We start from the raw sequence: 14,005 nt of genomic DNA, 5'->3' as shown, positions 1-14,005 counted from the left end.
TATGAAATGTCAGACTTAAATATTAGCAGATAGCCAGGACCTGGCCATATACACACCCCAGAGTTCTGAAAGAGACCTGCTATTGATAATCTGTAATGTATTAAAATCAGCCTCTGTACTTGAAGCCTAGAGAGTATCCAATATTGCCAGTTTTACAAAAGGGTTTACCAGGGGATCAAATGATATTGGTGTCCAAGATGGAGGCAGAAGCTAAGAGCTCTCCCATGCACTGGGAAGACCCCGAATTTGCAGCCTCTGCCATTGAGATGGAGTCCATTACCCTAACCACCCAGTCAGGTATTCATGCTGGCTACAGTATATAAATAGTGCTTGTGGGATTGCCAGATGCTATGTGGTGGGTTCTGGGCTTGAGGAGTTGAGTTTTCTGTTTCATCTGCTTTTGGTACTATATGCCACAGTTTTATAGCATCTTGAAGTTGGGATAAAAGACAGTGCTTAAACAGATTAAACTTTCCCTGTGGGAAAGGGCCTATGTAGTATTGGATAATCAGTATGTGAATCTCATACACTATTGGATGGCATTCCTAACGGATCCCCACTTCCCTTGTTCTTTTAAATGTTTAGAACTGTAGCTGATATCACATGATTTTCAATCTTGTGTCTATACAGAGACTTGGTTCATACAGAGACTTGGTTCTTTCACTTGTAAGAGTAACTGAACTGAGATCTTTGACAGTGACTTACAACAGATTGCTATTAAATGTTGATAAAAACAGAAGTTTTATGGGTTAGTCGGTGCTGTAGGTCAAATGATTGGAAAAGACCAAAGGAAAATGGGGCTTTTTTTAATGTACAGGATGAGACTGAGACATGCAGCTTGCACTGTGTGGCAGCTGCATCCCTTAGTTCTCACAAATTTTAGAACAGTAATGCAGGTGATGGTCTTTAGTCATTTGGGACTTTTGCAGTTGTATTTAAAGGGAAAGGAGATGAGATTTGATATACCACCTTTCTGTGGTTATAATCAAAGCGATTTACATATTTGTACACAGGTACTTATTTTGTACCTAGGGCAATGGAGGGTTAAGTGACTTGCCCAGAGTACAGGGAGCTACAATGGGAATCAAGCCTAGTTTCCCTGGTTCAGACCGCTAACCATTAGGCTACACAACTGCAAAAAAAAAAAAAAATGCAGGTGGTAAAAGCAGTGACTCGGAGTGCAAAACAGGACAAAGTTTCACACCTTTTATACATGCTCCGTTGGCTTCCCCTTCCATTACAGGTGAAGTTGAAATTAGCTGGTCTAGGCTTTTGAGCATTTAACCAGGATAGGCTGTATTTATGGGACAGGAATGAGCCTGTATGTATGTTGCATTCTAACTGAGCAAGGCGTTTTGCAGTTCCAGCATGTGTACTTTTCACTTGATGCAACTTCAGCATATATGCTTTTTTGAGGGTAATTTGTACATGGTGGAATATTTTATTGAAGGAACTACAGGTTTTAGGCTGTGGTGTTAACCTACAACCCTGGAGGGTTGCAAACTAATCAGTTTTTCAGAATATTTTTAATGAATATCCAGGCAATATATTTGCATAAAGGGAAGTGGTGCTTTAGACATCGGGTAAAAATATGGTTATTTGAATTTCTTGGCTCTTTAGTGCCAGTCAAAGGTGGTATGATGGTGTTGTCAGTGGCTGTTGGTGGCCTTGCAACTGTCATATATCCCATTTTTTATGATTGCTCCAATTGTATTGTGATTTTTAACTATTCCAATTTATACATTCTGGAGAGGGAAAAGGCAGACTCGAAATTTCTTAAATTTAAGATTTATGGTTTACTTGTACTTGCTATACCACCTTTTAGCCAGTGACAAAGGTGGTTTACAAATGTTTAAACAAAGCTAAATGAAAAGGAACATATATAATATCAAACAAAAGAAACAATGTAGGAAATCAATCAGACAGAAAAGGATCTAACAAAGGTGTATCAGACAGACATAGGCTCCATCCATGGTACTACTACTACTTAACATTCCTAGAGTGCTACTAGGGTTACGCAGCGCTGTACAGTTTAACAAAAGGACAGTCCCTGCTTAAAAGAGCTTACGATCTCCGTTCAAGTCTACATAGGCTATACTAAAGAAATTAGTTTAAAAGTGGCTTTAAATTCCAGTCAGCATGGTTCTGCACGAACCTCACAAGGCAAAGAGTTCTACAGGTAGGGGGCAATAAAGAAAAAAATCTGAATGCTGTGTAGAATCAAGATATGCCTGTGATAACAATGGGAGGGAAAGAAGGAGGTCTTGGGATGAACATAGATGGCGAGATGGCTTATAGGGATTTAACAGAGATGACAAATATAATGGCGTTCCCTTAAGTAAGTTACTATGAGTGAGCAGAAGAACTTTATACCTAACACAAGAGCTTTCCGGAGACCAATGGTAATGTTGTCGGAGAGGGGAGACGTGATATGGCAAATGTGCTTGGCATAACATTCTGACATCCTTATTTTGAACAGACTACAATCGTTTCACCGAGTACTGAAGCAGTCCAGCTAACATGGTATTGTAGTAATCCCGACATGTAACAGTGGCATGAGTCATTGTCCTTTGATCTTGTTCAGTGAGAAATGATTGCACTGATCGAAACTGGCGCAAGACAAAAAAGCAGTATTGAGGAAATATGAGAATCAAATCACAACTGGTAATCGATTACTACTTCTAGGTATCTAAAAGAATCAACCAACTGAATACAGGAACTTAACAGGGAAGGAGCATGTGATGGTCTCGGGCCTATTGACAAAACTTTCAAAATCTGTAGCAGTCTGGCTTAACACCAAAAGGTTTTCAGCTAACAAAGAAGAAACATGGTCAAAACAGGTTTGTAAGGGAGCGCTATCAGGAGCAAGGGGATTGGTATAGTAGAGAAGAATATCGCCTGTGTAGTAATAGACACTGATGCCTGTCATTTGAGTAATTGTAGCTCAAGGCCCAAGGAAATGTGTTAAAAAGAGTACTGATCCCAGAGAGACCCTCCATGATAAAATTATACATTGGAGAGTGAACGTTGAACCTGAAACGAGCGCTTTGTTGGAATAATGAAAACCAAGAGCTGGTCGTCAACCAGATCAGAAGCAGCTGTAGGTCAAGAGATACCACCAAAGTTGATTTTTTTTTTTCCCTGGTCAAGTCAAATGCTTTTGTGGACATTATTCAAAACAGCAGTAAGGACTATTCCTATACTATTCCAGTCTGAAAACAAATCAGCATGGATATAGTGTCATCAATTTCTCAATGTATTCAGAAAACTGCTGGAATACAAACAATTCCAGTAATTTTGATAAACCAGATTTGAGAGAGGATGATAAGTTGATACAGCTTGAAGTATCTGGGCCTACGTTTTTCAAAAGTGGACGTACAAAAGCTAACTTCCAAATCTCTGTGAAAACAGAGCAGAGACTAGCATTGAATATCTGTACAATATAAGGAAACGGACCTAGCTCAGGAATTTCAATCCATGCCAAATGGAAAGGATCCAAAATGCAATTTGCAGAGGCTACAAAGTTCCTAACTGAGGCATCTATAACATGATTAAAATTAGTCTAGGATAGGGGCGTTTGCAGCAGTAACCACCAGGAGCTCCTTGGCAACAGCAAGATTTTTCAGGCAGTGTTAAAATTGAAGAACAACTTTGAAGGAATTGTACTTGGGGCAAGGAAGAAATCTTATCAAACAAAACCAAGCAAGATTGTCTGGGTTATATTCTCAGAACGTTTATGTGCATTCAGTCTAGTAAATACAGGGGTGGGGGGAGCGTAGAATGGTTAGAAGCAGAGTGTAGAAGACTGTAGTAAAAACATTTCACTGATTTTACTACTAGGTGGTATTAGAGATGGCATTTCATGCAAAATAGGAGTGCCATTGAGGATTGCCATCTTCAGCAGAGGCACTCCGCTTTTCTAGCACGCTGTTTGAGAAGGCATAAGCCTTTATACCATGGACAATGTCTAACCGAATGTTTCAGGAGCAACATCAAGAGCTCTAGCAAGAGAAGAATTCCAATCAGAAATGTCATCAAACATGTAAAAAGACTCCTCTGTAAACCGATGAGGTGTTGTGTAATTCTTGCAGCAAAATGTTTGAAGCTGGTAAGGGACACCACTGAGGTTTTCAGGTTTAAATATCTAAAGCCTCTGTTCTGTAGGGGACATTGATGAGAACTGATAACTGAGTAAATGCATCACTAGATACAGCATAAGGTGGTGGTGGGGGTTTAAAATATCATATTGGGTAGATAGGCAGGACTCTACTACTACTACTATTTTGGCATTTCTATAGCGCTACAAGGCGTACGCAGCGCTGCACAAACATAGAAGAAAGACAGTCCTTGCTCAAAGAGCTTACAATCTAATTTTTCAACTTTTTTTTTCATCTGAAGTTCTTAGAATTTTCCTATAGCTTTATTTGATCATGTAGTCTACTTCCTTTCAATTTGATTGGAATCTGGGCTGCTATGTGTTTCCATGAGCCTCCATTTGCAACAGTCTTTTCCACACATATATCTCCTTCAGGCTCATTCAAGCCAGCCATTGCAGTAATAGTCCTTGGTCAGGGAACAGAGCACCAGGGCTCCTTCTGGAACCCTGTAATCAAGCATCTGGCCAAGCATCCCCATGGAGGGGCCAGTTCTGTAACTGGGTGTCTCCATTTAAGCACCCCAAGGGCAGGCAGTGGGAGCATATTCTGTAACAGAACCTAGGCATCTAGGTTACATTATAGAGTACTAGCATAATCTGGCTTCAACTTGCCTAATATTTAAGCGCCTGGATTTGTACAGGCCATAGGACTAGCCTAACTGCAGGCACTTAAATGTGACAGGGATGCACATTATTAGCAGAAAGTTCCTTTGTATAATAAACATAAACTGCTTTGGTTGTGCCACAGAAATGCGGTATATCAAATCCATGACTCCTGACACTTTATTTTGTAAATTACATGCATAAGTGGGAGCCCCACCTATGCTTAGCCCATATGTTACACCCCTTTGTAAATATGTATTATGTAAGATAATCATATATTTACAGAATACTCTTAAGCAGCATTCTGACAGGCATATATGTGCATGTATGCTAGTATTTATATTGGTTTCTGTCCTGATTTGAATAACGGAGGACTGGGTAATTTCCCATTTCTTAATGTTAGGAAAATTCATCATTGCTTGTACTCCACAGGGGGCTATTACTTGACAAGCGCCTATGGAGCACTTTCCCTGATAAAGAATTTCCAGGAAGAGCAAGCAGCCCGGTTATTGAGTTCAGAAGCCAGACATACGCTCAGGCAGTGGCACAAGAGGAGAACGACTAACAGAACAGTCCCATCCGTTGACGACTTCCAGGTATTTCCATGCCCCTAGAAGAAAACAGAATGTTGCAATTTCTCCTTGTGTCTTACCAGGGGTGGACTGACACTGGTCAGGGCCCCCAGGCAGTAAAGGTCATTGGGGGCCCTCCTGCACCGTTGCCACCCAGTCCTACTTTGAGGGGCCTGGTGGTTTTGTGGCTTCTTCAGGGGCAGGAAAGAACCCCACTCTTTCCTGCCCGCTATCACTACTGCGCCCGGTGGCGGTGCCGCTGTGTTTTTCAAAATTTGTGCCGAGACTTACTGCGGTAGTCTTGCGGGTCTCAGCAGCCATTTTTAAAAACACATGACGGCACTAGCATGCAGGGAAGAGTGGTATTCTTTCCTGCCTCCACAGAGGCGACTAAACCACCAAGCTCTTCAAGGTAGGACCAGGAAGGGCTGCGATGTGCTTTTAGCAGCGGACAACCGGGCAGAGCCTCTGGGCCCTTGGGCAATGCCCGTTTTTCCGAATGGTCAGTCCTCCCCTGTGTCTTACAGTGTAGTACATTTTGCAGAACACTACTGTGTGAAAGTATGGCTACTCAAATGCTGAGCCGTTCTTCAGAGTACAGAACTACAAACTGTTTAACTGATCCTATGCCTTTATTGTTGCATTCAGCACACTTTTCTGAATATTGAAAACTTGTCACAGACAGCAAGACAAATGCTAAAAGGGACACGTCAGCTCATGGTCTGAAGAAGCTGATCTTTCTGCAATTAGCATTAGTGTGAGGGTTTGTGCCAATTTCTTTTCCTTTGTAACAGCATGAACTAGCCAAAGCTTTGCTTGTGCCTTTTACAGGCTGATGGTTAGAAGAAATAGGAGAAAGGAGAGACCAGGCCAATAAAATAGAAAGGAGAGAGGAGGACCAGGCAGTCCTGGCTCAAACCATCATGTTAATGCTTGGGAAATACATTTTCAGCCACATTTTAGAAAGAATGTAGAAGTCAGACTTCAGATGTCCAGGTTAGGACATCTCCAGTTTAGTAGTGTTTTAGAATCTGCTGATGTAGAGGCTATTCTAAAAAGGTGAGAGGAGGTTCTAGGCCAGAGGTGGGCAACCTCAGTCCTCGAGGGCAGCAACCCAGTCAGGTTTTCCCCAATGAATATGCATGAGATCTATTTACATGCACTTCCTTTATTGTACGCAAATGGATCCCATGCATATTCATTGGGGAAATCCTGAAAATCTGACTAGGTTTTGTGATCCTCTAGGACCAAGGTTGCCCACTCCTGTTCTAGACCTTGCCAAGTCCTAACTGTTGAGGGGGAGAGGTGAGGTTACAGGGTAAAAATGTTCCTCTGTTGGGTAGATACTAAGAGAATTTGGAGAAGCCGTGTCAAATTGCATAGATTAGGATGAGTTTGTGAAAGGGTCTCTATTGTTCTAAGATGATGGGTGGAAGAGGCAACTCACTGATTCTTAGGGGGTGGGGTTATTGCATAAGATAATACCAGCTGCCATGCTTGTCTGTAGAGTGTGGAGGATTGATCATAACATGCACCCTGAAACATTATAACCAATAGCACAAAATGCAATCTTTCTTATGCTAGAGCATTTTTATATTCCCCGGTGTGCAGGTTTCTTACTAAAAGTACTGCTCATTGCATCCCACAGTGAATGAGTAAAAGGATAAACGAGTATTTAAACCAATAAAGGGCCCTTTTACTAAGCTACATCAGGCACTAGCACTTCTAATTCAGTTTAAAATGGCATAGCATAGAACATGCCCAGGCATCCTGCAGTAACTGCAAAATGTGCATATACTAACCTTTAGCTAATTTTTTTTTTTGGAGCGAGAGAGAGAAGAATGGGCATTCCTGCGCTAATCAGTTAGTACACTGTAATATAGCTACGCTAACTGGTTAGTGCACGGATAGCATATATGAGCCCTTACTACCATGTTAAGTACACACATGGTAACTTTTTTTTTTTTTTTTTTTTTTTTTCAAAATGGCCGTGTGCTCATAGCAACATTAGCATGTGGTCATTAAAACAAAAATAGATTGGCTGCCTGACTAAACTCAAATGTAAGGTGAACATGAACTGAGGACAATCCCTTCTTTTGACCGAGAGAGAACTGTAAAATATTAGGAGGGTTAACTGCGCGCTGTATAGCAGCACCAGGGAAATACACTTGTTTTGAGCCTCAACCAAAGAGAGGCTTTAATTCCACCCACACACACTTTTTTTTTCTTTCTTTTATGATATCCTGCTTGAGCTCTCATAATAAGCAGGCTGGCTGACTGATACCAATTTACCCAGGTGCAATTTGATCTGGTGTTGACATTTTCAGTTTATGAACAAATGGTCAAAAAGAAATTCTACTATGAATATGAGAGGCTTTGACACCAAATTGACAAGAGGGAACTGCCTAAATGTCTAAGGATCCTTTCAGGACCTTCATTAGCCCAGTATACACCTGCATCCAGGACCATACCAATCTGGAACAGAGAGGAGCTGTGTATACCATTTGATTACAGCATCCCCCTTTCTTTACTGGCTGCCTTAGAGCGTAGGTGGTAGATTAGAGGAGGTTGTGTGAGAAATAGTGCTTTTGCTTAGGGGCCCTTTTACTAAGCCGGGTAGGCGCCTACACGCGCCCAGCTCGTGTCAATTTTGAGTTACCACATGGCCCTTGCAGTGATTTCATTTTTGACACACATCCGCTATGCACGCCAGAAAATATTTTTATTTTCTGCTGCATGGGCAGTAATCAGCATTTTACATGCGTAGACCATTACCGCCTGGTTACCACGTGAGACCTTACCGCTAGGTCTGAGACCCAAAATGGATGCACGGCCATTTATAGCAAAAATTTTAAAAAGCCATTTTTTTACAGGTACGCTGAAAAATGATTCTGCGTGCGCCCAAAACATGCGTCGGCACTACCGCAGGCCATTTTTCAACGTGCCTTTGTAAAAGGGCCCCTTAGTGGCTAAGCCTTTGGGGCCACTCACATTTTATCGTGTGTGAAGTCTCCCTCGACTTTTACATTTGTGTCCAGTGTGAAGAGAATGTGAAGGACAGAAGTTTTACTCACCCCTCTCTCTGCCTTCTATTTAATGAATGAGTGGAGCTGCAGTTTGACCCTTAAGCCAAAGGGCCATGGAGAAAGATGCCCCACTGAGGAGGTGCTGTGTTTGAGATTATTCTTATTTGGAAGAATCTGTGTGGAAGTGGATCCCAGAAAGAAGATTGTGTGTTTAATTCAGGAGGGAATAGGTTTGCCCTGGTACACAGGGAAACCCTTTTCCCCAAAAAGACTTATTAAAAGGATCGCACACAAAGGAAGAATGTGGAATATTAGTGTGTGTTCAGTGCTGTCTGACCTCAAGACAGACTACCTCAAAGCAGTAACTGTTTTGCATTTACCTTCAGGAAAGATAGTGGGAGACCCCATATCTTTCTGAGTGGTGGTCTAAAGGGACCTTAAAGGTAGTAAATACCTTCCCCAAGGAGAACCTGCTCTTTCTGATTGTTATATGTAGTAGACATTTGGTACTGTTTCATGGTACTGCCTTAGACCTCACAGTCCAGGAGTTAGGCATAATCCTTAAGTATTGCAATGTAGTTTTGTCCTCGGGTATTCAAAGTAGTTGGTCATCCCTGGTTCAAGAGAATCATGTGTTTAGTATGGACTTGGTTCGGTGTTACATTCACAGCACCTGGTAATTTTGCATACTTAAGATCTGTGTAGTGACAAAAAAAAATAGTACTGTGGTAATTGAATGTGAGCTCTGAAATCTATCAAAACATGTGGCATAATCCAACGGTTGACAGCCACCTTTACTTACAGGAAAAAGTTCTGCCCATTCTTTGAGAGAAAAAATAGTAAACTTTTTTTTTTTTTTCCTTTTTCTTCCAAATTTTGTATCTTTGCAGAATTATCTGCGAGTTGCTCTCCAGGAAGCTGAAAGTGGTTGTACAGGCAAGACCTTACTAGTGAGACCTTACACTACAACAGAGGACGTGTGCCAGATTTGTGCTGAAAAATTCAAAGTTCAGGACCCTGAGAATTATGGGCTTTTTCTGTTCATTGATGAAACCTGGCAGCAACTCACGGAAGACACTTACCCTCAGAAAATCAAAGCTGAGCTACACAGCCGGCCACAGCCTCAGGTCTTCCATTTTGTCTACAGGCACATCAGGAGCGAGCACCCTGGTATCGTTTTCATCCATGAGGACGAGGACAATGACAGCTCCAGTGATTACCTCCCCTAGTAGAGGGAGCCAGCAGCTCATTTCAGAACTGTTTTAATTAGAATTTGTAGTCTATCTCAGAGAGATGAACCAGACCACCCTATTCTTATGGGTGTTTACCATTAGGTGATGGTCCAGAACCAATGAACTGTAAGGGTTACTTGAAAAGCGCAATTAAGCAATGTAATTGACAGGGGGAGGAGAAATGAGAAGGCATGTGATGAAAGCATATGCCACTTTATTCCAAAGACACTTACTACTACACGTTCTCTGTTGCTGTTTCAAAGTAGCACTTTTGAACCTAAAGTATACAGTTGATTGGGGGAGGGGTGAGAACAAATTCTCCAACTGTCCATGGAATAGTGTCTCCCCATTTACACTAAGAATTATTTAAGTGGCAGATACTAAATATTGAGCAACCCAGAGAGCTCTTCCCTAAAATATTCCTTATTCTGAAGATAGTGTACTGAACTTCACTTCATGTGTAGAATGTTCTAAAATGTTGATCCTTTTGATGCTATCTTCAACTTGCCCGTTATTTGGATTCTGAGCAGGGCAGGTGATGCAATTTAAATAGATAGTAAAAATGAAAACAACAAAATCTTTAGCATTTTTGATTCCTGCTTTTCTACTGGAATACCCATGCGAAATACATAACCTTCTAAATACAAAATGGCTGTATTCTATAGGATGTTCTCCCAGCAATCTAAGCCAAAGTTATTGATAGGAGACATTTTAGCAAAATGGTTATTGATTAACAGGAAAAACTCCAGTCTAGAAACAGGCAACATTAAGAGATTTTTCTTTCCCCTATCTGGAGTTTATAAAAGAAAATTCTCCCCACCCCCTGATTAGCTGTCCAGTAACCAGTGAGCAGGTGGACCTTTGAGCCAACATTTCATACTATTTGTTAATAGGCAGAGATACATTACAAATTGGGGCGTTAACAATTAACCCACACACTCCAACTGCCTTGAACATGAGACAAAACAAATTGCTTTTAAAATGTTGGAGGGTCGGTAAAACCGTTGGGGGGGGGGGGGGGGGGCGGGGAATGAGGCATCAGAATCCATACCCACACATCCTGAAATGCCTTATATAAGCAAGGTTCCCTAGCAGCAGGTATTATCACGGAGATAGTTGTCTGCACTGATTGTTATGCCCTGTGCCAGAGGTAAGAAAATAGCAAGGGCAAGCATCTGATAACAGCCACTGTTAATGGGGCATTACTGCTGTTAGGAAATGGGAAATGTATTTTAAGCAGAATATTTAATTCTAAACTGTATTGGTGGCAGGATCCTGCTGTTAGACTGCTATCTAGATTATGAGCATTCCCTTTTCCAAATGCACTGTAAAACTTCCTACAGAGAAAAGTATTCTGATGTGATCAGGATTCTGTTTAACCCTTGGTTACTGTATGCTCAGCGTTTTACACAGCTGCAGCAAAGAAGCCCTGCAGCTTTACCAGCGATAAATGTTGAGCTGTATAGACCAAGTAGAGAGGGTCTGGTGCACAATCTAATCAATGGCAATACCTTGTAGTCCTTGGTTAACTTCTTTAAAACCAGAGCGTGCTGGTCTGTCTGGTAGCAACAAGAGCAGTGGCTTTGTGCACTGCCTGCTTTTTATTTTAAAAAAAATAAAAATTAAAAAAAAAAAACCTGTGAACGGGGGTGGTAAGAAAGCAAGGTTATGGGAGAAGATTCTGAGAAAGTGTATCCCACAGTTTCTCGTATTCTTGTATTGAGATTTGGCCCCTTACATTTTATTATCTTTGTATGTTAAAGGAACACTTCATGTAACAGGCTGGAATGTTTCCAGTGTTCACCAGCATGTATACAGACAAGACTGTCCAATCCAATGCATCATTTAGCTTATAGTTCATGGATGGTTGCATCCTCCTTGGAAGCTAAACAAAGTTAAACCGACTTCATGTTTTTATGTTTCATATAATTTTTTTTTTATAGCAGTTGCAGGTAAACTGTCTGGGTTTAATATTTTTTAACTATAAAATATTCTATAATTATGCATGTGATTTTAACATTTAATATACAATAAATCTCTTGCTGGTTTTAGAGTATTGAAGGGGGGTTGTTGATGGGGATTCTATGAATTTCTGTTCAAGATTGCTTTGCTTGCTATGCAGTTGCTACGATGTGCGGACGTTTTAAAGAAAAGATTAATAGTGAGGGGTAAGAATGTAGGGGATGGGAAAGAGAGATGTACAGGAACTAATACAGATGTAGTCTGCTGGTTCAGGCTCCCTTGCGAAAAGCGAGTTGGGGGGCAGGAGGCTAATGAAAGAAGCCTTGTATATTACAATGTAGTGTATGAGATGACTGTGTACACAAAATATGAGTTTGGTAAAAGATAAGTCAGAAGTCATTACATCATAAGAACACTAATGGTTTTCTACATAAAGTTTTTCTAATAGCATCAAATAAGTATTAAGGTTTAGATTTTTTTATTTTATTAAAAAACAGGCAACCGGTCTGTCCTAAAATGGAAAATGGGTGGTGATGAGAGTGCATTCTTTAAAAGAGAGGGAACAGCTAAGATGCTGAGTCTTAAATAGAGAAATATAGAAAGAAATGAACTTTGTATGTTATTTGAAGGTATGCAGGTATTGGGAAAGTTTTAACTGTAAGCAAGAACATGCATAGGTGTTTGGCCTACAAGGGTTTATAATGAAGTTTTTTTTTTCTGTATATAATTGTACCTTCTGAAACACTGGTGTGCCAGATGTCAGAGACCTCTCTGCCTATGGTTCTATTTCAAGTTTGTAAATGGCAAAGAGTTAATTTTCCACATAATACATTGTAATACTGTAGTAAAAAAATGGTATGATGCGTGTTTGTTTGATGGCATAATGCACCAACATATAAATGAGATTTTAAGCAGTTCCTGAGTGCAGCCAGAAGCTGTGTTGCTTCCTTGCTGTATTTCCAAATATATATTTTTTTTAGTTGAAGTGCTGGTACTCTTAGAAGAACAGTATTGCTTCAGACATTTACTGCTAGTACTTGCTTATTAGAAAAAGTTGAGTGATCAGTCTTGCTGTGTTTGAAGTGCAGGCTGGCCAGAAGAATGTGAATTTGGCCCTTTCTGATGCTACAAATAGAATGGTCTTGTGATGTTTTCTGGAATTATGCAATCCAATTACAACACAATGTCTTGGTTTTATGAGTGTATGTTCTGCATTTGATTAAGTGCTGTGAGCACATGGTACTAAAAAGCTGGAAGGAAACTAATGTTTTGGGAAGAAGAGAAATGTTACTAAAGTACATTCTTGGGGGGGGGGGGGGGGGGGGGGAGGATGTCTTTGACATGCATGCAACTTGGGGAAAGAAATAGGTATGCACAGCCTGTAAAGGATTTAATGTTTTATGGGTCTTCTTACTGTCAGGTGTTTGCTCTTTAAATGAGTTGTACTATTTTATTGTAGCTATCACTGAATCCCTTTCACCGCCTTTGGGAAACTAATGTTTAATCACATGAGCATTTAGCTTTCTGAAGCATATTAAATCAAGCTATTGTAGACTAACACTACTCAGTCGCTTTTGGCCCTTAGAGGGAAAATGCAGAGTGAAAAAACTGAACTCGAGTAATTGGCCTGAACAAAAGGGTTTATTTATGTAAAGATCAACTATTCAGAGTATGTGAGGGGACAACCACTCTGGACACTCCATCAATACTCTGCACTTCCTTTTAGTAACCTCTGGCAGTGCTCAGACATGACTGCATTTATTCCAGCACAAGACTGTTTGGGTTACAGCACTGGTGCAGCCACAAGACTTGTAACTTCCCTGATGAGTGATGGTGGGGGGGGGGGGTAGAGGCAGGAGTGGCAGCTAGCCATTTTTAAAACCATTTAAAACCATTATGATGAGAGAGTGGATGGGGAAAACTAACCTTAACAAATCCTTTTACTTGCTATAGTAAATCTTCAAAGAAATGTAATCTTTTTTCCTATTTTAAAACTGTGGTTTAAATTTTACATGCCTAAATTGCTATTAAAGAGTCAGTACTGTTTTCTACTGGGGATGGTGAACCTAGTCTTAATTCTGTTCAGGCACACCACAAACGCTATAATATCATGTGTAAAATGCACACCATTTGTTATCCTGATTGTCTAATTTTCCTTACGTTTATATCATTACTTCCTCTCACCCCCCCCCCCCCATCACACACATTTGGTTCACATGCTTAAAAAAAGGAGTGCTATCTTACCGTAACCACATTTCACATACTGGTTAGTTTATAGTCTAAAGGACAGATATGGCCCCTATACTTTAAGCTAATAAAAATATTGCTATCTATGCCTACAACACAGTTGCCAGTTCTACAAAGTGCTGTCTTAAGGAGTCTTTTTACTAAGCCGTGGTAGTGTTCTTAGCTCACAGTAGAAATCAGCTGGTGGTAAACACCAAGATACCCATT

General features: G+C 40.6%; 1 protein-coding gene across 2 annotated transcripts in view; it reads left to right on the top strand.

Annotated features, from left to right (window-relative positions):
- Nucleotides 1-10,591, top strand: part of RIN2 (Ras and Rab interactor 2) — a 147,487-nt gene extending 136,896 nt beyond the window's left edge. For both annotated transcript variants that reach the window (XM_030196231.1, XM_030196232.1), the window contains exons 10-11: nt 5,192-5,355; nt 9,248-10,591. In XM_030196231.1, the coding sequence (XP_030052091.1) occupies nt 5,192-5,355; nt 9,248-9,586 (503 nt within the window). In that variant the 3' untranslated portion in view covers nt 9,587-10,591. The remainder of the gene's footprint in view (nt 1-5,191; nt 5,356-9,247) is intronic.
- Nucleotides 10,592-14,005: the final 3,414 nt, after the last annotated feature.

The sequence above is a fragment of the Microcaecilia unicolor genome, chromosome 3 (genome assembly GCF_901765095.1).
Source record: "Microcaecilia unicolor chromosome 3, aMicUni1.1, whole genome shotgun sequence".
NCBI lineage: Eukaryota > Metazoa > Chordata > Amphibia > Gymnophiona > Siphonopidae > Microcaecilia > Microcaecilia unicolor.
Note: the sequence above shows the minus strand (reverse complement) of the source record. Positions and strands in the feature narration are given on the sequence as shown.